At 43.7% G+C, this 24111-nt stretch overlaps 1 protein-coding gene across 1 annotated transcript in view; it reads left to right on the forward strand.

The window, feature by feature from the left end:
* The first annotated feature begins 10733 nt into the window (after nucleotides 1-10733).
* The window catches only part of Slx4 (SLX4 structure-specific endonuclease subunit), a 30135-nt gene continuing 16757 nt past the window's right edge, over nucleotides 10734-24111 (forward strand). Inside the window, exons 1-5 of the mRNA XM_059270104.1 lie at nucleotides 10734-10778; nucleotides 12196-12313; nucleotides 12993-13694; nucleotides 15841-16068; nucleotides 23408-23597. Coding sequence (XP_059126087.1) covers nucleotides 13343-13694; nucleotides 15841-16068; nucleotides 23408-23597 — 770 coding nt within the window. The 5' untranslated portion in view covers nucleotides 10734-10778; nucleotides 12196-12313; nucleotides 12993-13342. The remainder of the gene's footprint in view (nucleotides 10779-12195; nucleotides 12314-12992; nucleotides 13695-15840; nucleotides 16069-23407; nucleotides 23598-24111) is intronic.

The following is a 24111-nucleotide window of genomic DNA, read 5'->3' on the forward strand; positions in this document are numbered from 1 at the left end:
CTATAGGCCTAGAGTCTCTCAGTTGCTTTTCTCTGTGTCCTGTAGAATGCCTGACAGTCTCCTCTACAAAGCAGGATCCTGAAGGACCACTTCACCTTGTTTTGGCAAAATCAGTCATCATTTTCCTATGGATCCTGTATGTCTAGTTTATACAACATATTATCAAGCAGTCCAGGCACGAGCGATTTCTTGTCCAAATGTCCATTTTTGCCAAGAAGAAGATGAACTCCATATGGAGTGTCTTCGATATCCATCTTCCTCTTTGAATTAAATCAGTGCTGCCAGGAGCAGACATGTCTCACTGTTCAGAAAAGTCTAAATTCTTAAAATACTTGAAATGCCATATTAGGTAGGTCTTTGAAGTGTTTGAAGATTACCTACCTAATTGAAATATATCTTTGTATACCTAAAAAACTTAACTAACATGATAGGTTTGATGACCATAAATGACTAATTATTCTGTATTTTAAATTATATATTACAGTTTTAAATGAGTTGCATAAACATAATACCTTAAACAAGAGTAGAAATATATATATATAACAAAATTAACTTTAAATTTGTATCAATAAACCAAAATCCACAGCAATGTAAAACATTTCAATAAGTTGTTGCTCTTTAAAAGTAGATTCAATAATCTACCCTTTTATCATATCATATCTATATCCCCTTTTCTTCTTTAGAAAGAAATTGCATTTATAATCACCCTCCTTTAAATAAAAATAAACATTTATAAACATTATTTTGGGAATTTGGGCATAGCTTTTTATACTGCTTCCTGATGATTGGGGGCACTGGCAATCTTATGGGGGTCTTGAAAAAATTTGAGATAATGTTCAAGTCCTGGGAAGACCGGCTATAACCTTTGTTGATAGGTACCATCTGTTAAAGTTCAGGAGGTCTCTCTTGATCAAATCTGATCCATCTTAACCTGGAATAAACCATAGCCTTTTGCTTCCTATGAAAATAAAAGCAAAGTCTCCTTTCCAAAGCAGCATATCCTTAGATCCAAGTTTTGAAATCAAGATACCTTTAAAATATATATATAGGTTTAACTTAGCAGCCTTTACAATCAAATGTCTTTCTGTAGTTAAAAATTCCAAAGACAACACAATCCAGATTCTCTGTGTAACATCCATCTTTATGTGGCTTATTTTTTAAATATTATTTTATTTTTTATTTATTTATTTTTTCTTTGGTTTTTCGAGACAGGGTTTCTCTGTGTAGCTTTGCGCCTCTCCTGGAACTCACTTGGTAGCCCAGGCTGGCCTTGAACTCACAGAGATTCGCCTGGCTCTGCCTCCCGAGTGCTGGGATTAAAGGTGTGCGCCACCACCGCCCAGCTATTATTTTATTTTTTAAGACTTTATTTTACTTTTATGATTATATCCTTTCTCTTCTCTCTCTCAAGCCTACATACCTTTTACATACATTGTAAACAATTTAGATATTTATTCCACCTGAACTTGTCTTTTGTGTATCTATAATCCATTTCTAATCATTGCTTTAAACTGCAGTGTGGCTAGGACTGAAGCGGTGGCTTTGGCTGCTGACTCTCTGCCCATCTCAGCTTCCAACATGGCAGAGGTACTTTTACCTTCAGCTCTGGGCAGTGGGTCTATGCCTCCATCAAGCAGCATGTAGCCCAAAAACCATTTTTTTTTTAGTTAGCAAAAGCTAAATCCACCATGCAGTATGCTGCTCAGCTTGGAGATTCTTCTGTGTACTGCAGCAGGAATCCACCATGCTGTAGGTCAAGCCTGCATGCTGCGGTATCTCTGTATCACGGCTTTCCTGAGAGATATAACTAGGAAGATGCTCTTGACTCCATTTTAGACCTGTTTTTTAAAGTTTTCTCGGGTTTTGGGTGGAAATTTTGATACCACATTGAGTGCCAAAATGTATTCAGAAGTTTTCCTGTGTCCCGCCCGGTCCTTTAGCCACTCAGATCTGAGTAAACACACAGAGGCTTATATTAATTGCGAACTGGATGTCTTATGGCTCAAGCTTCTTGTAGCTAGCTCTTATAACTTAACCTATTTTTATTAATCTATAATTTTCCATGTGGCTGTGGTGTTACTGGTCTGCTGGCATCTAGCTGCTCCTTGGGCAGCGGCTGGTGTCTCCCCCTTCCTCTCCTTTCACTATCTCTCTTGGATTTTCCCACCTGGCTCCATCCTGCCCTGCCATAGGCCAATGCAGCTTTATTTATCAACCAATCAGAGCAACATCTATTTACAGCTTACAGAAAGACATCCCCCAGCAGATCTCTGTGGTGATCTTTTGGGGGTCCCTGAGATCTGGGCATAACAGAGGAAGTGGCCAAATAAGGGAACAGACCTTGGTGGCTAGCTTTAGGAATATAATCTAGTAGTTTTTAGCAAGGCAGAGGGAATGGAAGAGCGCGACATGCCAGGGCCATACTTGCCACATTGAAGGTGGCTAGAGTTCCTTCAACAAGGAAAATGCCCTTGGGGCTGGAGAGGTGGTTCAATAATTAAGAATGCTTGTTGCTCTATCTTGAGGATGAGTGTTCAGATCCCAGCACCCATGCTGAGCAGCTCACAAAGGCCTGTGACCTCAGCTCCACAAGATATGATGTTATGCTGGTTAGGTTTTTGTCAATTTGACACAAGCTAGAGTCTCTGGAAAGAGGTAACTTCAGTTGAGAAAATGCTTCTATCAGGTTGGCCTGTAGGCAAGTCTGTGTGTCATTGTTTTGTTTAATGATTGATGTGGGAGGGGCAAGCTCAACGTGGGTGGTACCACACCTATATAAGTGGTCCTGCCGTCTTCACAGCCTCTGCTTCAGTTCCTGCCTCCAGGTTCCTGTCTTGACTTCTCTCAGTGATGGACTGTAAGCTGTGTGGTGAAATAAACCCTTTCCTCCCAAGTTTCTTCTGGTCATGGTGTTTATCACTGCAGCAGAAAGCTAACTAAGACAACTTCTTCTGGCTGCTACATGTACCACATACACACATGTAGACTTTCTCTTTCAAATAGTAAGTCTAAAACCCCTTATATTTACTTAACCATAATAGAATCTATTATTACTCTATTGTACCCTTACTTGAGGCATTAAGATTGCTTTCAGTTTTGAAGTTTTCTTTGAACAAGGAATAAGGCCACAATAAATATCCTTGGTATATACTGTCAGGTCCAAAGGAAACTCCATTTCCCCAAATTCTGGTGGTTAGGCAAAAGCCAGCATCCTTCAGGAACTGGTTCCCCTCTACCAAAAGAAGTCATTTCCCTTATCACTGGCAAAGGGACAAATGGCTACCTGTGGTACCTATCAGCATACCAAAGCACATGCTGGCCTCCAGGCTCCCTCAGTATCACAAGTACCTGTTACACATTTCAGAGTCCAGGATAGCACCCAAGCTCTTCTCACCTTGTCCAGTCATGTCCCTCCCCCCACAACAACTTTCCTAGCTCACAGGCTTTCTTCCCCCCAGCTACTCCTTTCTCCTTATAACCCTGCTATTTCGGCTATGCTCTCTCTTTGGCCCTCTCTTTTGTCTTCATCTCTCGCCCCCTCACCCCACTCTGCTCCTGCTTCTCTCTTGGCCTGGTCCAGTCTGCTGGCCATGTTGTCTACTACTTTCTCTCTCTGCTCTGGACTCTTACAGATGCCTCTGGCTGTCCTCTCCTTCATAGCTACAATGAAAACTTTCCCCTTAACCATACCATGGAGTAGTCATATCATCAGTTTATATATATATACACTTTAATGCACATAAACCCGAAGGATATTTCAGTAAGATAAGCCAATTTTCTGGGTCAAAGGGCATTTTCCACTGTTATTAAATCAAGTTTTTCTTTTCACTTTTCCTCTTTTTTGATGTGTGTGGTATATGTGCAAATGGGGGATGGCGTGTGCATGCCTATGCCTGCATGTATGGAGGCTGGAGAACAGCAGGTGTCTTGTTCAACTTTATTCCTTTGAGATAGGATCTCTTACTGAATCTGGAGCTAGGTTGAAAGCCAGACCCCTGCAATCCTCCTGCCTCTGCCCCACAGTGCTGGGGTTACAAGCACACTCCTGGCTTGTTACAAGCATGCTAGAGGTTCAAACTCAAGTTCCCATGCTCGTGCAGCAAGCACTTACTCCCTGAGCCATCTTCCCAGCTCAGAGACGTGAGTATTTCAGCTTTAATTCTTCCTTTACTGGCTCTCCTACTGGACATGAAGTGGTATTTGTGGGTTTAATTGAAATCTTCCTATGATCAATGAAGCTGAATATGTACATTTTAGCCATCTGTATTTTGTATTTCCTTGACATACTCATTTAAGTCTTGGGTCTACTTTCTAATTGGGTTGCCTTTCGTTCCTCTATTTTTGTTCTAACACATTAAATTCCCATTTCTTTTCTTCTACTTGTTTGGGTTAATTTGTTCTTTTCCCAGGCTCTTTTTTAAAGATTTATTTATTTTGTATACTCTATTCTGCCTGCCAGGCCAAGCAAGGCTTTGGCGTATCCCTCACATAGATGGACAACTGGTAAAGAAAGGCTCGAGGAGTGGGAGATGCCTCATGAGTCCTAGTGACTCATGAGGACCAGATCCTCAATTGGCCTTAACAGCACAAAAACAAAAATGAAATTTGGCTATCTACATTGTCTTAACCACCCAGCAGGAAAATAGGACCAAGATTTAAATGTTTCTTTAACAGTTCAGGGAGCTACAGTCCTCAGACATTATATTTAACCCATATGGAGTGTTAATGGACAATGATTTCTCACTAATGATCCTTTTCCTGATATATATGTATTTCCCAGATATAGAACAAGACCTTGGCTTACTTCAGCTCTGCAGTGTCTATCCACAGCTGAGAAATGGGCCTATCTTCTTAATAACAAGGCCAAACCTCAAAGCTGTACTTACCAACTATGGAACACTCTTTCTTTCCAGACGAGCAGTTCTCACAGCTGTAATGTGGCCTTCTGTACCCTAACCATCCATGTTCCCTGATTAAAGGAGGCTGCCAGATACTCTGTCATCAATATCCAAATGTCAAGATATCCAAAGGTTGTCCTTGGAACTTTGCTAGACAATCCTATAAAAAGGACTCAATAGGGTTCTATTAAATTGTCTCTATTAATATTCTTTAAATTGTCAATTAGATGTTGACTTTAAGTGACTTCTTGTGGTGATGTATTGTGTCCCCAAGATACTGTGTCTCCCAATAAAATAAAACTTGCCTAGAGATCAGAGGAAAAAGCCAGCCACTATATAGAAGTCAGGCAATGGTAGTACATGGCTTTAATCCTATCACTTGGCAAGCAGGGATCTGTCTAGATCTCTGTGAGTTCAAGGCCACACTGGGAACAGAGCCAGGTGTGGTGGCACACGCCTTAAATTCCAACACTAGTTAACCATGGAGGTCTGGAGGTCTGTACAGACAGACAGGAAGTGACAGAGCTGGGCAGGAAGAGGAAGTGATGTAGCTGGACAGAGAGAGCAAATCAGATGGCAGAACAACAAGGCATATAGGTATGGGTAGACAGGAAGTAGCTCACTTTTGGAAGCGGTGGAGTTGGTGAGGTAAGGTTAGCTGTGGCTTTCCCTATTTCCCTGACCTCTCAGGTTTTTACCCCTATATCTGGCTCCATGTTTTTTATTTAATAAGACCGTTTAGAAATTCATCTACATTACACAGTTTCCAGGAGCTTATTCCTAATGCAGGAGACTGGCTAGTTACCTTTCCCTTCTACAGGGCTCTGCTACATGGTCCATCCAGCTGTACAATGACATTTCATCTTACTAAACAAAACTTACATTAATTATGATGCTAAGTTTTTTTTCCTTATTAACTTCATCCTTAATGTTCCCCACAAGGTTGTAATAGAGGAGACCCAATATGCAATTCTGAACTTACACCTTGTAATGGACAATAGTGACAAAAGTCACCAGTCTTGCTAACACCGAGGACAAAGCCCAACAGTTCTTCAGACAGCTTTCTTGCCTGTTCTTTTCCTTCAATAAGGGCAAAACTACCCTATTTTCTTAACCACACTCTCAGTAGGAATTATAGTAGTACTAACAGTCTCATTTTTTCATGTCACAAATACTATCTCCCTCAAATAACACACTCCAAGAATACACATTACCACCAAGTGGCAGGATTATGTTCTGAATCTTTGCCATCTGTCAAGTTTTATTGTGGCCCCTTAGATGGACCCTCCTCTAACTGCGGTCCTTTCTACACTGCCCTTTTTAATCATCTCTAAGCAGTTAAGAGAGATCTGAGCCCCAAAATCTCTAAGAGCAGTTTGTGGGACCTCTGAAAAGGGGATTAATGGGCCACCTAACTACCTTCTTGCCACTATGGGCATTTTTTCAGGACTAAAACTGCTAAACTAAAGGCTTATTTGTTTGTTTTTTAATCAATTAACCTCTCTTTCTCTTCTGCTCTCAGAAAACTTTAAATAAATTTCAGATCAGCTTAACATCCTTTAGGACCAACTCAACTCTTTGGCTGCTGTAGTATTCCAAAATTAAAGAGGACTACATCTGGCCACTGCTAAGGATGGGATTTGTGCCCTCCTTGCTGTTCCTTCCACACCAACAAATCCAGATTTGTTCCAGAGGGTGCCCAAAGGCACAGGAACCAGACAAAAACTTCAACAAGCCTCCTCCTGTGGACGGCCTTTTGGTTCCCTCCCCCTCTGGACCCTCCCCTTCACCACACCTTTCTTCCTTCTTACCCTGCTTTTTAAATGCCTTACTTACCAGAGGCGCCTTCCCTATATCTGAACAAGAACGTTCTCACATAGCTCGCTCCCCACAATGGCTCCATTCATTCCTGATACATCTGCAGGAGACCTTTTGGACACTGGAGTTCTGGCTGCAAGGAGCATCGGTTCCTTTCACCCCAGAGCAGATACAATTCTTTACAAGAGCCCTCTATTTTAGCCTGCTCTCTTGCTCTGATGTCCTGTAGTCCCCTGTGGCTTCCGCCAGCTTACTTTGATGTGGCGCTCCTGGCAGTGGAACCCATGACTGCACCCAGCATTATTTTACCTGGATTGTATAATTCTTGGCTTCATACACTGCCATCCTTACTTAACCTCTGTTACAGTGCCCCTCCATCTCTAACTTTTCAAAGTGAAATATCCTTTCACTAGCCACAACCCTGCCCCCCTTTTCCTTAATCTCTGCATAAGAGAGCTGGGTACCCCTCTTAAACAGAACTCACCAGCTCTCAAAGGCAGCTAATCCATTTACTCCTCTAACTGTTCTGTCTGTCTGTCCACCAATGTCCAGTGAGCCTGGGCTGCCCCTTGCCCCTCTTCACCATGGGTCCAGACCCCTCTCACACAACATCTTTACACAATGACCGACCTCTTCCCAAGTCCTATACCCATAACAGAGCTCCCAAGCAGCGCGACTTTCCCCAGCCTTTAACACCCTTACTCTTTCCACAATCCTGAACTCCAAGCTATTACTCTCCGTCAACTCATCAACTCTATGGGCATCCTTCCCATTCTGACTGACTCACCACTGCCAGATACCCCCAGCCCTTCAAGACCCAATGCAAGTCCTTACCCTACCTTATATGGGGGCCCTTATCTACGGACACCCACTTCCTCTTACAAGTCTCTGTCTCCTGCTTCTACCCCTCCCCCTCCTCCTCCCTGGGCAATCTCTCAGCTCCATTCTGTAAGCAGATCACCCATTTTCAGCCTCTAACACCATTATTTTTCAGAGGTTCCTTATGGAAGCGACCAAACAATCCACCACAGCTGATGGAAGTTAAAACTCTCAGCAGGGAGGTGGTGGCGCACACCTTTAATCCCAGCACTTGAAATGCAGAAGCAGGCAGATCTCTGTGAGTTCTAGGCCAGTCTGGTGTACAGAGTGAGTTCCAGGACAGCCAAGGCTACACAGAGAAACCCTGTCTCAAAGAAACAAAACAAACCCAAAAAAACTTTCCTGCTATGCCCTCTTAGATTGTGGTAATAGAGCCTAGCTTCACTCCCCCATTACCATTCTTTTGAAGGAAACAGCCAGGGAGAGAATGTATTGCTTCTCTGTTGCGGGATACTTGAATCACACTGTAAACCCTGAGACTGGGTTAATCAAATATAATCAGCCTTTGGTCAGAGGCGAAGCCAGCAACTAGTGGAAAGAAGGTAGTCATAGAGTCAGAGGACAGTCAGAGTCTGGAAGACAATGGAGAGATACACAGAAGTAGGGAGGGACATGGGGGGTGGCTGTCTTGTTTGGTTTGGGGCAGTGGAAGGACACTCTTGCTGGGTCACTGGCTAAAGAGGAAGGTCAGCTGGTTGCTTCTCGGCCTCTCTGAGCTAGCAAGTTTTCACATTAGCATCTGACTCCAGAATCCTTATTGGTAAATAGAATGATAGAGATTTAGTTAAAAATCTGTATTTGGCTGCAGTGGCAAGAGGTGGTTCCAGCCAGACAGTCCCACCAGGCCTCTGCCTGAGTAGCGGGTGAGCTGTGGGCAGTGACTGTGGAGTCGCAGTCAGAAGCTGAAACAGCCATGGGTTTGGGTGTACCCTTCTTTTTATCTGTCCTCAGGCGGACTTAGAAACTTCAGCAGAAAAGTTGACTGACGGCACCTGTGGAAGCTTCTGATGACGGGATCCATGTACCAAAGCTCCTGGTATCAACCACTGCCAGACTGTGGGGGAACTGACCTTTACTGTCCTATAACTCCCTAAGTCCCCTGGGCCACATACATCCAGTCTACTCCTTCAGAGACACTGTGGCCCTTTTGTTCTTCTGATTAAAAACAATTCTGCTTCTGGAGATGCCTTTCTTCTTTCTATTATTTCCAAGTTTCCTCCATCAATCCCAATCTAACAGTTGTAGATGGGTGTGGTGGTGCATGCCTTTAATCCCAGCACTCAGGAGGCAGAGGCAGGCAGATTTTTATGAATTCCAACATTATGAATTCCATACATCCTAGGGCTGAGGATGTAGTTCATTGTAGAGACTGTGTCTGGAATGTATGAGGCCCCAGGTTTCCTCCCCAACACTATCAAACAGATATCAAAATAAAATGCAGTGTTACTCAGCAATTCCAAACCTGTGGTACAAAAACATACATGAATGTTCACAAGCAACATTATTTATAATAGCTAAAAAGTAGAAACAGGGATTGGAGAGATGGCTCAGTGGTTAAGAGCACTGGCTATCTTCCAGAGGACCTGGGGTTCAATTCCCAGCACCAATGTGGCAGCTCAAAACCATACCTAACTGGTTTCAAAGGATCCAACTCCCTCTTTCTGGCCTCTTTGGGCACCAGGCACACACAGGGTGCAGACATACATGCAGGCAAAACATCCATATACATAAACACTAATAATAAATTTTAAAACACATGTCCAGACACAGATAAGCAACATGTAGTATATGTTACAACAGATTACTCAGCCATGAAAACAAATGAAATATCCACTCATGCAAGCCAGACAGAAGAGGCCACATACTTTATGATCCTTTTTATAGAAACACACAAAACAGTACACACAAACTTAGAAGAACAGAAAGCAGATTGGTGAGGGGGGGTTGGGGAGATGGAGAACAACGACTAGAACTGACTGCTAATGAGAATAGTTTCTATTTATAGAACTATAAAATGTTCTAGAATTCGATAGCAACAACAATACTCTTGTGGATAAAGATCTGAAGTACACGCTTTAAAGGGATTTTATGCTGGGTGGTGATGGCACACACCTTTAATCCCAGTACTTGGGAGGCAAAGGCAAGTGGATCTCTATGAGTTTGAGGTCAGCCTGATGTACAAAGAGTTCCAGGCTAGCCAGGGATGTTACATAGAGAAACCCTGTCTCCAAAAACCAAAAAAAAAACAAAAAACAAAAAAACAAAAACCAAAACCAAAACCAAAACCAAAAACAAACAAACAAACAAACAAACAAAACTCCAATTCTAATCCTTCTGATCAAATGCTCAGCTCAGAAACCTACAAATTCGAACCATCCGGTCACGACAATTCTATCACCGTAATATGTTTCCATTCTTTTTACTCTGCACCTTCTTTCTGACTCCTGGGTTAAGGTGTGGCCTCTTTCGCCCCTTTAACAACTACCGAGGACCTTCTCCTCCGGGTGAAGTAGAAACCCTTAACGTGACTTCACAGGGGCCTCTCACGCCTGGGCTGCACTAGCCAGGCATTCTGGCTGCACCTGGCGCTTAGCCGCCTGTGCTCCACGAGCGGATGCCACCGCACTTTTTTTTTTTTTTTTATAAAAACTCTGTACATAAATAGATAAGTACATAAATAGTACGTAGTAGATACATACATAAATAGATGTGTATAGGTGTTTTGCCTGCATGGGCATTTGCACACCAGAAGAGGGCACAGGATCCCATGGGACAGATGGTTGCGAGCCACCATGTAGTTGCTGGGAATTGAACTCGGGATCTCCTGCAGAGCAGCTCTTAACCAGCCCCGCCACCGCACTTCTTTGAACACGACAGTCACTGCCCTCCACCCGAGGCTCCACAGCACTTAGCAGAATTCATGCAGCGCGCGCTGTCACAGTGCAGGCAGCAAGACGCCTCCCCCGGCTCGCCCCGCCTCACGCTGTCCGGAAACGCTCGCAGCTGCGGAAGAACACCGGAAAACGACCCTCTCTCCCTCTTCAACCGCCTCACCCCACACACATAGTCTCGCGCACGCGCAGGCTCTGCGCCTGCGCACCGAGGCTTGCAAGCGGAGACTGACGAGTGCGCAGGCGCAGTCCCGCGGCTCTCCGTTGAGAAGGTGCGGCTGCTGCGCGGGAGGTAGGAGGAGCCCCGGCATGGGGCTAGTGACCTGGCGGGGTGTGGGGCCTGTCAGTTCCCACCGTACTCCCTGTCGTGCGAGGCCGGTCGGCGTCGGTCTCGTCAGCCTGCGCCACCAGCCACTCGCTCTCAGCCGACCATCGGCGGAGTGGCAGGAGCGGTGCTCGGTAGACAGGGGCAGCGCCCGCCCGGAGGGAGGTGGGGACAGTGCTATGGCCACCGGACAGCCCAGCTGTCCGAACGGTCTGTCTGGCTTTAGGACCGTCAGGCCGTTTCCCCAGGCAGGCCCCCATTCCCCTTTCTTGGGCCTCCAGTAGGGGTAGGCGGGGAGGGTCCGCCCCGCCCCCGGATCCATTCATTCCCTGGACGCCTGCAGGGAGCTGGCAGTCAGGTAGGGCACTGATGAGGCAGGAGTCCTTTGCCCTCTGGAAGCTCGCAGCCTGGTGGGATCCGTTATGTCGTTTAGCAGATATTGGTGGAGCATCTACCGGAGAGGGACATCTTATCACTCGATTGTCATCAGAGATGTGGGGGACTCAACACTAATGAAGTGTAAAATTTACACATCGAGCATGATAAAATTCGGTTTGCTTTAGCCCTGATGTTCCAGACACTTGTGCCTAACCTCTCTCCCTGCAGACCGCTCTCTTCTACCCTGTCTCTTCACTCCCACTGTATCAAACTCTTGGAAGTTAGTGAATTCAACAGATAGTTGCCTAGCATTTATTACAGGTTGAGTACCAGACAAACCAAAGAAAATACAAAGCAAATAAATTTGTATCTAACTGATATGCTGAACTTCATTAACAGGTAATTCAGTAAATAAAAATGTAGGCTTTTAAAACCTGAACCACACTGTGTAGAATCTCTGCCCTGCTACTTCAAAACTGTTCCCCACTCTGCTTGTGCCTGATTCCTCAATCTAAAGAAGATTACAGTAGATTGTATTACATAGGATTTCTGTAAGGATTAAGTGAGTTAAAGATTTAAAAAGCAATTGGCATAGTGTTGGTACCCAAGCATTCAATAAGTGTTATGCACTGCAAATGATTGTAAAGTGTGACAGATGTCACTGTGACAACCATGTGTGGTAATATGGAATGAGGAGCAGAGCCCATGTGAGGGAGTAGGGAAACTCCCTTGCCTTGGAGGAGGTGGGAATGGGGGGTGGATTGGGGGGGGAAGGCTGGGGGGTGGAGGAGGGAGGACAGGGGAATCCGTGGCTGATATGTAAAATTAAATTAATTATAAGCTAATAATAATAAAAAAGATTATTGCATTACTAAATTTGGAATGAATAGATTTCTGCCATTGGGTTATTTAGGGAGGTGTGTGTGTGCACGTGCACATGTGTACACAGGCCAGATGAGAATGTTGGGTATACTGCTCTATCACTGTCTGCCTTAATCCCCTCAAGACAGGGTCTCTCGCTGAAACCTGGAGCTTGCAGTTTTTCAAGTGGGCTGGCTAACCATCAAGTGTTAGCAATCCTCCTGTCTCTGTCTCCCTCTCCTCTGCCCAGCACTGGGGTACAGGTGAGTGCTACCACACCTGGATTTTTTACATGGGTGCTGGATATGTGAACTCAGGTCCCCATGCTTGTGCAGCAAGCATTCTTAGCCAGTGAGCCATCTCCCCAGACCCAGATTATTCAGTTTTGACTTTGAACCCCAGTATACTGTGTGCCCCAGTAAACACTCATGCCCTGCAGGCAGTTTAGAGAGCTCTTGTGGACCAAGGACAGAAAAGAAGGGTCTTTTCTCTCCTGGGTATACAAGGACATACCCTTTATCTCTTTAGTCCAGTCATTTCACAGCATTTGCTGACAGCCCCATCAGCTGATAAAGCGATAGCTGGGGGTCTGAGTCCACTGTAGAGAGACAAGCTCCCTGTAGTTGGGGAACATTTATTTAGTGGCAGCCAGCCTTCATGTTTTTCTCCAAATTTCAGTAAAAAACACACTCTCAAGATACACATTTATTTTTCTGCCAGGAGACAATGCATTGGTAGGCTTCTAAGTGTTTGTGCATGTGTGTACGTGTTGTGTGTCATGTGCTCTGTGCTGGGACACACTGTGGGACAATTACATTTCTATCCAGGCTATACCTTGGAGACTTTCCCCATACCCTACATGCTCTTGTACCTTCCTGGAAGAAATGACATAAAATAGCAATATCTGTCTAATTATACTTAGATGCTTTTGGTTTTCCACAGATACCCTGGATCACTATGGCGATCGTGGAGAATCAGGTCACATGTGTTCTGTCTCAGAAGCAGCAGTTGGACAGCAACATACTCTCCCCCTTGTGAGCATTAACAGAGGGAAGTGTAAACATGTTCAACTACGGGTCCAAACTGAAGAAAGATACCTAAGTCATTATGGGGAGGCAGACAGTCCTCTGTTCACGGTTGTGCAAAGTCTCCAAGTAAATCAGAGAGAAGAGAAGCAGCCCTACTGTGGTAAGTCCTAAGCAGGCTTACGAGTTTCTCATCTGTGGACATGTTTCCAGATCAGTCCTCACTCCCCTAAAGACAAACCTGAAAACCTTAAAACGGGTCAAACGATGGATGAGTCAGATGATGATTTCAAAGAACTCTGTGCCAGCTTTTTCCAAAGGGTGAAAAAAAATGCAACCAAAGAGGCGTCAGGAGAAAAGAAGAAGCGGAAGGCCTCCGGCAGCACTCAGAAACGAGGCAAACTGAAAGAAACCTGTCACGCTGCCACCAGGAGCAAAACCCTTCAAGGCCCTTCAGAGAAGAAACCTCGAACAGACAGCCAGGCCTCTAGGACTAAAAAGCAAGGGGCACCCAAATCCCAAGAAGGGGACCCAGCTCTCCCTGTGAACGGAAAGGGAGGTGTCCTTGCTCCTAGCCCACAGCTTGTGTTGTGTGAAAGAGCACAGAGCATTCAGACAGGTAACCAGCAGGGCCCACTGCGACCCACTGCCAGATTTGGTTCTGGAGATGTGTGCTTTTGTAAACTAGGGCTCAGAAAACTTGCTATAAAAGACCAGGTAGCATACACCTCTAATCCCAGCAGGCAGGGCCTGTGAGTGTGAGACCAGCCTGGTCTATGTACTGAGTTCTGGGACAGCCATGGCTGTGTAGAGAGATCCTATCTCAAACAAAAGGCCAGAGAGTAAATACTGTTTTTACAGATCATATAGTTTGTGCTGCAACTACAATTGGTCCTTCTTGTCTGTGGGGTTCCAAATCCACAGGTTTACCCTCTGTCACATGGCCGACATTTGAGAAAAGAAATAGTCTGTGCTTAATATGTCCTGACTTTTTTCTTGTTTTTATTCCCTAACAACTATTTATACAGCTGTGTATTGGGTATTATATTAATCTATAGCTGAATTAAAGCACACTGGATGTACACAGGTTAAATGCAGATAGTATACTTTATAAAAAGCACTGGAAATTCCTAGGGCCTTCTAGACTGATCTCCCCTAGATACAGAGGTCACCTGTTCATAATGGTGCTACAGCGAAAAAGCAGCTGTAGATGATAGAAAGTGAATGGGTGTAACCTTGTGCCAGTAAAACTTAATTTACAAAAACATGGATAGCCCTTGGACCATAATTTGCTCAATCCAATGTCTGTGTCCCTTTGTGAATTTTCTATGAGTATGGTTTTTTTTTTAAAGATTTATTTATTTATTATGTATACAGTGCTCTGCTTGCATGTATCCGTGCAGGCCAGAAGAGGGCACCAGATCTCATTACAGATGGTTGTGAGCCACCATGTGGTTGCTGGGAATTGAACTCAGGACCTCTGGAAGAGCAGCCAGTGCTCTTAACCACTGAGCCATCTCTCCAGCCCTTCTATGAGTATGTTTAAGAGCTCTGTGCTTGGGGCTGGAGAGATAACTCTGGGGTTAAGAGCACTGGTTGTTCTTCCAGAGGACTCAGGTTCAATTCCTAGCACCCACATGACAGCTCATAACTGTCTGCACATAAAATAAAAGTAAATAATTAAAAAAAAAAAAAGAACTCTGTGCTGTTTTACATGAATGTTTATGTAGTTGACAGTAGTCATGTCAGCATAAAAATAATGGTGCTGTTAGTATTTTTGTGAATTAATTCTAAGGTAGGTAAGTTGGAATGGGCCAGCCAATTTGGATAGGCAGAGGAGGCTTTCAGAGGGTGCATTACAGGTTCAAGTTCCCTGCCCTGTTGCCCTTGGCGTCCTCAGCTGTATGATTGACATACCCTCTTCACACAGAACTGAAAACCAGCCTTGCACCTATGATGCATGATGCGTTTTCTGATTTCCTCACCTTCTCTTCTTTATCCTAAAGACACTTTTTTTTAGTGCGGGTGCAGAGTCTTTCAGCAGTGGTGGCAAAGTCTGAGCCCCTGGAGACTGCTGAAGGACTACTCGATGCTGCCCAGGCACTCTGGGCATTCATGCTCCCTTTGTGCAGCTGGTGAAAGCTCCACGTGATTTGCACGTGCATATGTGTGAAATAGGCTTATAGCTTCAGGGTTTCCTCAGTCTCCACGGAAGGCCATAGATGAATCTCAAGTTAAAGAATTAATCTAGAGCCTTTAATCCCAGCACTCAGGAGGCAGAGGCAGGTGGATCTCTGTGAGTTTGAGGCCAGCCTGGGCTACAGAGTGAGTTCCAGGACAGGCTCCAAAGCTACACAGAGAAACCCTGTCTCAACACCCCCCCCCAAAAAAAAGAATTAGTCTAGGAAGAGAGAAGCACTTGTCATTGGTATTTCTTTAATAAGAGCTTTATTGAGATATTACTCATATTCCATAATTTTACTCTTAAAGTGTACAGTTTAGTGTTTTTAGTACATTTAGAGTTGTGCAACCACCACCACTACTACCTAACTTGAGAGCATTTTCATCACCCCCCAAATGAACCACAAGCCATCGATGAACCCAGTACCTTCCTGCCATTGATATATGTCTCCTCGCCATAGCGAGTGAACAAACAGGTCCTATTCACACAGGTCAGGTCAAACCTGAACTGACTGGAAAGCACATTTTGGAAATTTGAGTCAAACCTGTAGAACAAACGCTGTGAATATTTTCCTCCTTGCCAGAGAGTGCTCCCAATGGCGACTCCCAGCCCCTCCCATCCTGTCTCACTACTACTGGTGTGCCAAGTCCCTCCAGACCTAGAGCCTCAGAGCTGGTTCTCCAACGGATGAAGCAGTTCAAGAGAGCAGACCCTGAGCGCTTGAAACATGCTTCAGAAGAGTCTTCCCTAAAGACCACACTGGAAGAAAATGCCCCAAGGAACCCTCAAGAGGAGATGGTGGTAGAAAACGGTATGGTGAGCATGTTCTGCTTTCTAAGACAAGACAGTGTATAAGAAAGGGAAGCAGAAGAAACCCTGTTTGCTTCATTTCTGTATAGAGGTTCTTTGTCTGATGTTTATCTCACTACCTCATTGGAGCTAGCCAAAGGATGGAATGCCCCTATAAAAACTATTTATTTTATTATTTTTAATTATGTGTATGTATGTGTCTGTGTGGGGCTATGTACATGGAAATGTGGATGCCTGTGGAGGCCAGAAGTCTAGGTGGAGTTTTCCTGTGCCAGCAGCTGCTTCCAAATAACCACTCAGAAATTTAATATTAATTGTAAATGCTCGGCCAACAGCACAGGCTTGTTACTAGCTAACTTTTACATTTAAATTAACCCGTATTTCTTATCTATGCTTTGCCACTTGGCTTGGTACCATTTCTCAGTATGGCGTGCCCATCTTGCTTCTGTCTGCATCTGCTGGCGACTCCCCAGCTCTGCCCTTCTTTATCCCAGCATTCTCAGTTTGGCTCTCCTGTATAAGTTTATCCTGTTCAGCTATTGGCCAGCCAGCTTCTTTATTAAACCAGTCTGGGTGACAAATCTTCACAGTATACAAAAGGATTATTCCACAGCATTTCCCCCTTTTTGTCTAAAAGGAAGATTTTAATTTTAACATAGTTTGATTATATACAACAAAAACAGTTATTAAGTAAAAATTACAGTTACAATATCCAGTCCATTTGTATTTGAGAAAATATTCTATTATCTCTTATCTTTGTGACTCTAAAGTTTTATACCTAATTTATCTTTTATCATAACTAAGGAAAATTTTAACTATGACTATCTAGGTCTTTATATCTGTCAAAAACCCCAGAAGGGTGAAATATTGCCTAACAACAGGGACATCTCGCTGCCTGGACAGTCACCCTAGGTTCTTCTGTAATGTTGGGGCATCTAACTCTACCCTACAGGCCTAGCATATCTGACAGATATTTCTAAGAAGCAGGGAATTTTGAAGGACTGTCCTACCTTGTCTTGGCGAAGTCTAGCAGTCTCTTTCTTTTGCATCCTGCTGGTCCAGCTTGGACAGTATACTGGGCAATTTCTTTGCCCAAATGGCTAGCTTTTGCCATAAAGAAAGCAGACTCCATACGGAGGTTCTTCGATGCCCATCTTTTTTTTGAAGTAAATGGGTGCTGTCAGGAGCAGATGTATTTCACTGTCATGAAAAGCCTTATGTTATTAAACATATTAAATGCCATATTCTGTAGGAATTTGAAGTATTTGAAGACCGTCTATCTATCTAAATATATCTGTGTATGACCTTAACATACCTAACATGACTATAAGTATAGATGACTATTAATCTGTATTTCTTAATTATACATTATATTTTAAAATGAGCTACATAGACATAATACCCCAGATAAGAGTAGAAATATACGTATAGTATAACAAAATTAACTTTAAATTTGTATCAATATACAATAATCTGTACCAATGTAAAATATTTAAGACTGGTAGTTACTTTTTTGGTTTAAAAGTAGATTCAATAATCTACCCTTTTATTCTGTCATTTCTTTTTTTTTTTTTTTTTTTTTTTTGGTTTTTCGAGACAGGGTTTCTCTGTGTAGTTTTTGGTGCCTGTCCTGGATCTCACTCTGTAGAGCAGGCTGGCCTCGAACTCACAGAGTTCCCCCTGGCTCTGCCTCCCGAGTGCTGGGATTAAAGGTGTGTGCCACCACCACCCGGCTTTATCCTGTCATTTCTATAGTCCCCCCCTTTTCGTTTTAAAAAGAGCTCCTTGAATCTAATCTCCTTTGTTCAGCTTTGTTCCTGACCATTACCAATAACAACTTGAAACCATCCCCCTTAAATGATAATAAACATCCATAACCCATCTTTTGAGAATGTGGGGGTCATTCTCTAGACTACTTCCTGTTGTTTGGGGGAGCTGGTAATCTTTGAGGGAACCTTAGAAAGTCAGGGTAATTGTTAGGTCTTGGCTGGAATGGTTTGTGAGACTGGACCATCTCAGCCAGCAGCCTTGAAATTGTTTTGGATGCTGGATCACCAGAGCCATCTGTTTTCACTGGTGTCTGGTCCCCTTGTTCTGAAAATATATAATTTTTTAAAGGTAATATACATTACAAGTATGGAATATGTGGTGTATACAAGTCAGTTAAAGGTGATTTTTTGTATGTGTTTGAGCAGGTAAAATCACGTCTTGTAGTTCTTCTAGGTTTATTTTTTTATGTTTGTAGCCTGAATTTCAGGGGGTCTTCCTTGATCAAACCTGGTCGTCTTTAACTCTGAATGAATCCACAGCCTCTCAATTCCTGTGCAAATAAAAGCATAACCTCTTTCCCAAAGTAACATATCTCTTGACTTAAATTTTGAAGTCAAGACATTTTTAAAATATATAGATTGGCTTAATCAAGCAGCATTTATAATTAAATGTCTCTTAGCAGGTATTGCTCCTTCCTCAGCAGTCAAAAAATTCAAAGACAACACAACATAAAGTATCCAGACTCCAGCTTTACGTGGATTTTTTTATATTACTTTACTCCCTTTTTAAGGACTTTATTAATAATTTTAAAAGTATATTTTTTAGTCTAAGACTATATATACTCTTTCCTTTCTCCCAAGCCTATGTATATTTTTAAACACACTGTAACCTGTTTAGAGGGTTTTTTTTTTCTGTCTGGATCTGTTTTACAGAGCATCTGTATTGTTTTGTTTTGTTGTTTTTTTTTTAAAGATTTATTTTATTTATTATGTATACAGTGTTCTGCCTGCATGTGTCTTTGCAGGCCAGAAGAGGGCACCAGATCTAATTGCAGGTGGTTGTGAGCCACCATGTGGTTGCTGGGAATTAAACTCAGGACCTCTGGAAGAGCAGTCAGTGCTCTTAACCACTGAGCCATCTCTCCAGCCCTGTATTGTTTTTTGATGGCATGAGGCAAATCTTAAACTGCTATGTTAGCTACCAGCATTGTTCAGCTTACCACATGGTAGTAGTGCATGGTGATTTGTGACTGGCTCCTCCAACAGGCAGCTGTCAGAAGATGTGTCTCTGTGCTGCAGCCTGTGTGAGAGACATGAGACTAGGGAGCTTAAAAGTTTTGTTAGGTCTTATGTGGAAATCCTGGCCCCATTTTGGAATGCCATATGTAGGCGGAGTTTTCCTGTGCCAGCAGCTGCTCCCAAATAACCACTCAGAAACTTAAAATTAACTGCAAATGCTGGGCCAATAGCTTAGGCTTGTTACTAGTTAACTCTTACATTTAAATTAACACATATTTCTTATCTATGCTTTGCCACTTGGCTTGGTACCGTTTCTCAGTATAGCATTCTCATCTCGCTTCTCTCTGCATCTGCTCTGCCCTTCTTTCTCCCAGAATTCTCAGTTTGGCTCTCCTGCCTAACCTTATCCTGTTTAGCTATTGGCTAGTCAGCTTCTTTATTAAACCAATCTGAGTGATAAAGCTTCACAGTGTACAAAAGGATTGTTCTACAGCACAGAAGAGTATGTTGGATCCCCCAGAGCTAGAGTTGTAGGCAATGTGAGCTATCTGACATGGGACCCGGTCACCAAACTCTGGTCCTCTGCAAGAGCACTATACTCATCCCTGCTGAACTGTCTCTTTAGCTCCCAGTTTCTTACTGGGCTTCTCACATGGTCTTGCTCCCTCTTTTCCTTCCTCCCTTTTTATTCCCCTCCCCACTTTTTACTGTGAAATTATTTATTTATTTTTTTTTTAAAGATTTATTTATTACATATACAGCATATATGACTGCAGGCCAGAAGAGGACACCAGATCTCATTACAGATGGTTGTGAGCCATCATGTGGTTGCTGGGAATTGAACTCAGGACCTCTGGAAGAGCAGTCAGTGCTCTTAACCTCTGAGCCATCTCTCCAGCCCGTGAAATTATTTTTTTACAGAAAGGTGTTTTTTGTTTTTTTAAACCACAGTAGGGGCTGAGAAAATGGCTCAGTATGTAAAGTATTTTCTGTGTAAGCACAAGGACTTGAATTCAAATCCCCAGCATCTACAGCTGGGTGTGGAGGTGCACACAGTAATCCTAACATTGGAGAGACAGACAGGATAATCCCTGGAAAGGTAGAAAGCAACGGAAGAAGACACCTGACATTGGCTCTGGCCTCCACACATGTGTGCAACACACACACACACACACACACACACACACACACACCCCAAAAATCAAAACAAAATAACAAAAAACCTATAAGAAATCTTCTTGTATGCCAGTATTTAACCTTCCTAATGCTGTGACTCTTTAATACATTTCCTCATGTTGTGGTGACCCCCAACCATGAAATTATTTTGTTGCTATTTCATAACTGTAATTTTGCTACTGGTACAAATCATAATGTAAATATCGGATCTGCAATTCCAAAGGGGTTGTGAAACACAGGTTGAGAACTGCAGCTTTATGTACTCTACCTAGATTTAACAGTTGTAATATTTAGCTATACATACTTTTTTGTGTATAGTTTTTCACTTTTTTTTTTTTTTTTTTTGGTTTCTCAAGTAGCTCTGGCTGTCCTGGAACTCACTCTGTAGACCAGGCTGGCCTCGAACTCAGAGCTCTGCCTGCCTCTGCCTCCCGAGTGCTGGGATTAAATGAGTGTGCCACCACTACCCAGCTCATTTTTCACATCTTAATTAGCTTTGTTCATGATTCTGGAATTTGGGCAGCAGACTAGACCCAAAATGATTCCAAATGCTCCTGCCTTATGTATTTTGTGTCTCTACATGTATCAATGATGTCACTGATAGTGTGACTCTTAGATTTTCTCACATGTGCGCAACTCCATCATTTTATCTAACTTCATAACAGTTCCCCAGTTGTCCAAGCTATCTTTTGTAGCTTGCTTTTTCCTGAACAAAGTTGACATGCTGTGTATTGCTTTAGCTCCGACAGTCTTTTGGGGGTAGGATTCAGACAAGATTTTTCTGTGTAGATCTAGAATTCACTGTGTAAACTAAGCTGCCCTTAACTCAGGGTTAATCTGTAGTTGGCGTTTTCCTGTGTCCACCCGGCTCCTGCAGCCGCTCAGACCCAAGTAAACACACAGAGACTTATGTTACTTATAAACTTTATGGCCGTGGCAGGATTCTTGCTATCTAGTTCTTATATCTTAAATTAACCCATTTCTATTCATCTATACCTTGCCACATGGCTTGTGACTTACCGGTATCCTTACATCTTGCTTCTCATGGCGGCAGCTGGCAGCATCTCCTGACTCAGCCTTCCTCCTCCCAGAATTCTCTCTGCTTATCCTGCCTATACTATACTTCCTGCCTGGTTACTGGCCAGTCAGCATTTTATTTATCAATCAATCAGAGCAACACATTCACAGCATACAGAAAGACAGCCCCAGCATTAATCCTTCTGCTAACCCTATCCTTGATACTAGTATTATGAGCTTGAATGTCATACCCAGCTCTGAATAAAATCTCTTTAGTTCAGATTATAGAATAGTTCTCAAAGTTTTTTTTACATTAACTTTTTAAAAGTCCAGACCAGTTAATTGGCTCATAATTTGCCACATTTTGGATTTGCTTGGTTATTTGTTTGTGGCATCCTTTCATCTTTTCTCTGTAGCCGGAAGCTCTTCTGTGTCCCTTCTGCCAGTTAACAATCCTGTGGCCACTTGTAAATAATCATTCAGAGATTTAACATTAATTATAAACTGTTTGGTCTATGGCTTGGGCTTCTTACTAGCTAGCTATTACATCTTAAATTAACCCATATCTATTAATCTATGTGTTACCACGTGTCCATGGTGTTATCAGTCCGCTGGCATCTTTTTCCTCCTTGGGCAGCGGGCTGGCATCTCTCTCATTCCACCCTTCTTCATCTCCGTCTGCAGTTTGAATGTACCACCTAACCTTATTCTGCATGGCCATTGGCCACACAGCTTTATTTATCAACCAATGAGAGCAATACATAGTCACAACATACAGAAAGACGTCCCACAGCACTTCCCCTGTCCCTTGTATTATAGGGCACTGTAAGTGAATTGGAGGTCTGGCCAGCTCTGGGTTAAACAGCTTGGCATCCACTCTTGAAAGGGCCTGTGACTTAGTGCTCCTATTGGCTCATAATGTCAGGTGATCCTATAAGCGGCATGGATCTTCATCGCTGATGAATGTGTACAGAAGGAAAAGAAGGAGTTCTGGGAAAAGGCTCACAGGATAGAGTGCTTGCCACACAAGCATAGGGACTGGAGTTGGATCTTCAGCACCCACATCAAAGCTGAGTACATAGAGGCCCACCTGTAATCCAGGGCTCGGGAGACCGATTCAGGAGATCCCTGGGGCTAACTGGCTAGCTAGACTCACTGAACTGATGAGCTCCAGGTTCAGAAGAAACCCTGCTCTAGTAAACTAAGTGAAGAGTGATCAAGGAAGACACCCAATATCAACCTTTGCCCCCCCCCCCTATGTACATGCACACACGTGCACATGCATGTGTGCTCATTCTAAAGTAAAGGGTTAGGAAGAAACACTAATGGGGGATCCACAGCTAATAAACAATGGGATCTCTGGGTCCCGTATTTGCTGTCCACTTTGAGAACCCTAAGGGTTCTCAGGCGCAGTGATGGGATGTCTCGTTTAGTCCTCGGTCCTTATGGTATGTGGTGGCAGGAAGTAATACACACCATCTCTATTTAGGAAAAAGAGGAGCTGGGGCTGGCCTGTAGCTCAGTGCTTTGTCATATGTGGAGCCCTGGGTTTGATCTCTAATATCACAAAAGAAATAAGGCACTGAAAGGAAGATGTGCTGGGTTTTGAGCTTTGACAAGAGTGGCAGAATGAAGTAATATTCAAGGACTTGAGAGTTGTGAAGTTCCCAGGGCACATTCTTTGTGAGGCCAGGAGTCTGTTCAGAAATATCACACGGCCACCTTTTGAACTGTCTCAAGGCCAGAATCACTCCATCCTTTGGCCAGCTGCTACTAGGAGACTTGACTGTCAAAGGCGGTTCACACTACCCTGATTCTTTTGTTACACTTAGTAAGGGGTCGACATCAGACATGCAGAGTCCCAAGCTGGATTCGGCACAGCAAAGCCTACATTTTAACAAGCTTCGGGTAACCTGTATGACACTAACGTATGGAAAGAGCTGTTCCAAGAGTCCCCCGCCCAGTGCCCACACTCTCCTGGGCAGTGCCCCTGTAAACGGGCTTGCAGAGTGGTGCTGGGTTTTAGTTTCTTTGTGCTTTGCCTAGTGCCCATGATCCTCTACTGTAGACAAGACAGCAGGGTAAAAGGTCATGGAGCCTGTCTGTTGTCATGGACCTGGATGCTTCTCCACTCCACAGAGTATAAGCCCGGGCTCCATGCCGCAGACAGCGATGCTGCTGTGGCCCTGGCCTTGGAGCAGGAGTTCAGAAGGGAAGAAGCGTCTTCACATCATGACAGCTTGGAGGAGAAGGGGTTGTTCTTCTGCCAAATGTGTCAGAAAAACCTCTCAGCAATGAACGTGACCCGGAGGGAGCAACATGTGAACAGGTAGGAGCAGCAAGGGCCGTCGTCCCTTTGTGTGTCAGTGACCACATTCCAGGTCACCTCCAGTGGGAATATTGATGCCTTGCATGAGGACAGCACCTCAGTGTCACTAGCGTACCCCTCTTTCTAAACAGCCACTGAGATAGAAGCCTCAGGATGTTCCGTCCACTTGAAGGGCACAAGGCCTTGGCTTTTGTGAGCCTGCCCTCACGCTCAGTACTGGATTACTCCCACCTCCTCCACAGGGAACATCCTTCCCCTTGGAGGTCACTCTGTGTTGTCCCCTTCCTCAGTCTCCTGACAACTGCTTCCTGGGCACTCATGTGGAATCACACAGTATTTATCCTTTTGTGTCCACCCTCCACTTAACCGTGTTTTCAGAGCTGATCTCTGTGTTATGTCAGTGTGTCCCAACAGCACTCTTTTTAATGGGATAGAACACATATTTACTCTTTCATCCATTGCCAGACACATGGGTTTCCACCTCGTGGATTTCACAGTAGAGCTGCTGTCTGTG

This window comes from Peromyscus eremicus, chromosome 8a (genome assembly GCF_949786415.1).
Source record: "Peromyscus eremicus chromosome 8a, PerEre_H2_v1, whole genome shotgun sequence".
Classification (NCBI taxonomy): Eukaryota; Metazoa; Chordata; class Mammalia; order Rodentia; family Cricetidae; genus Peromyscus; species Peromyscus eremicus.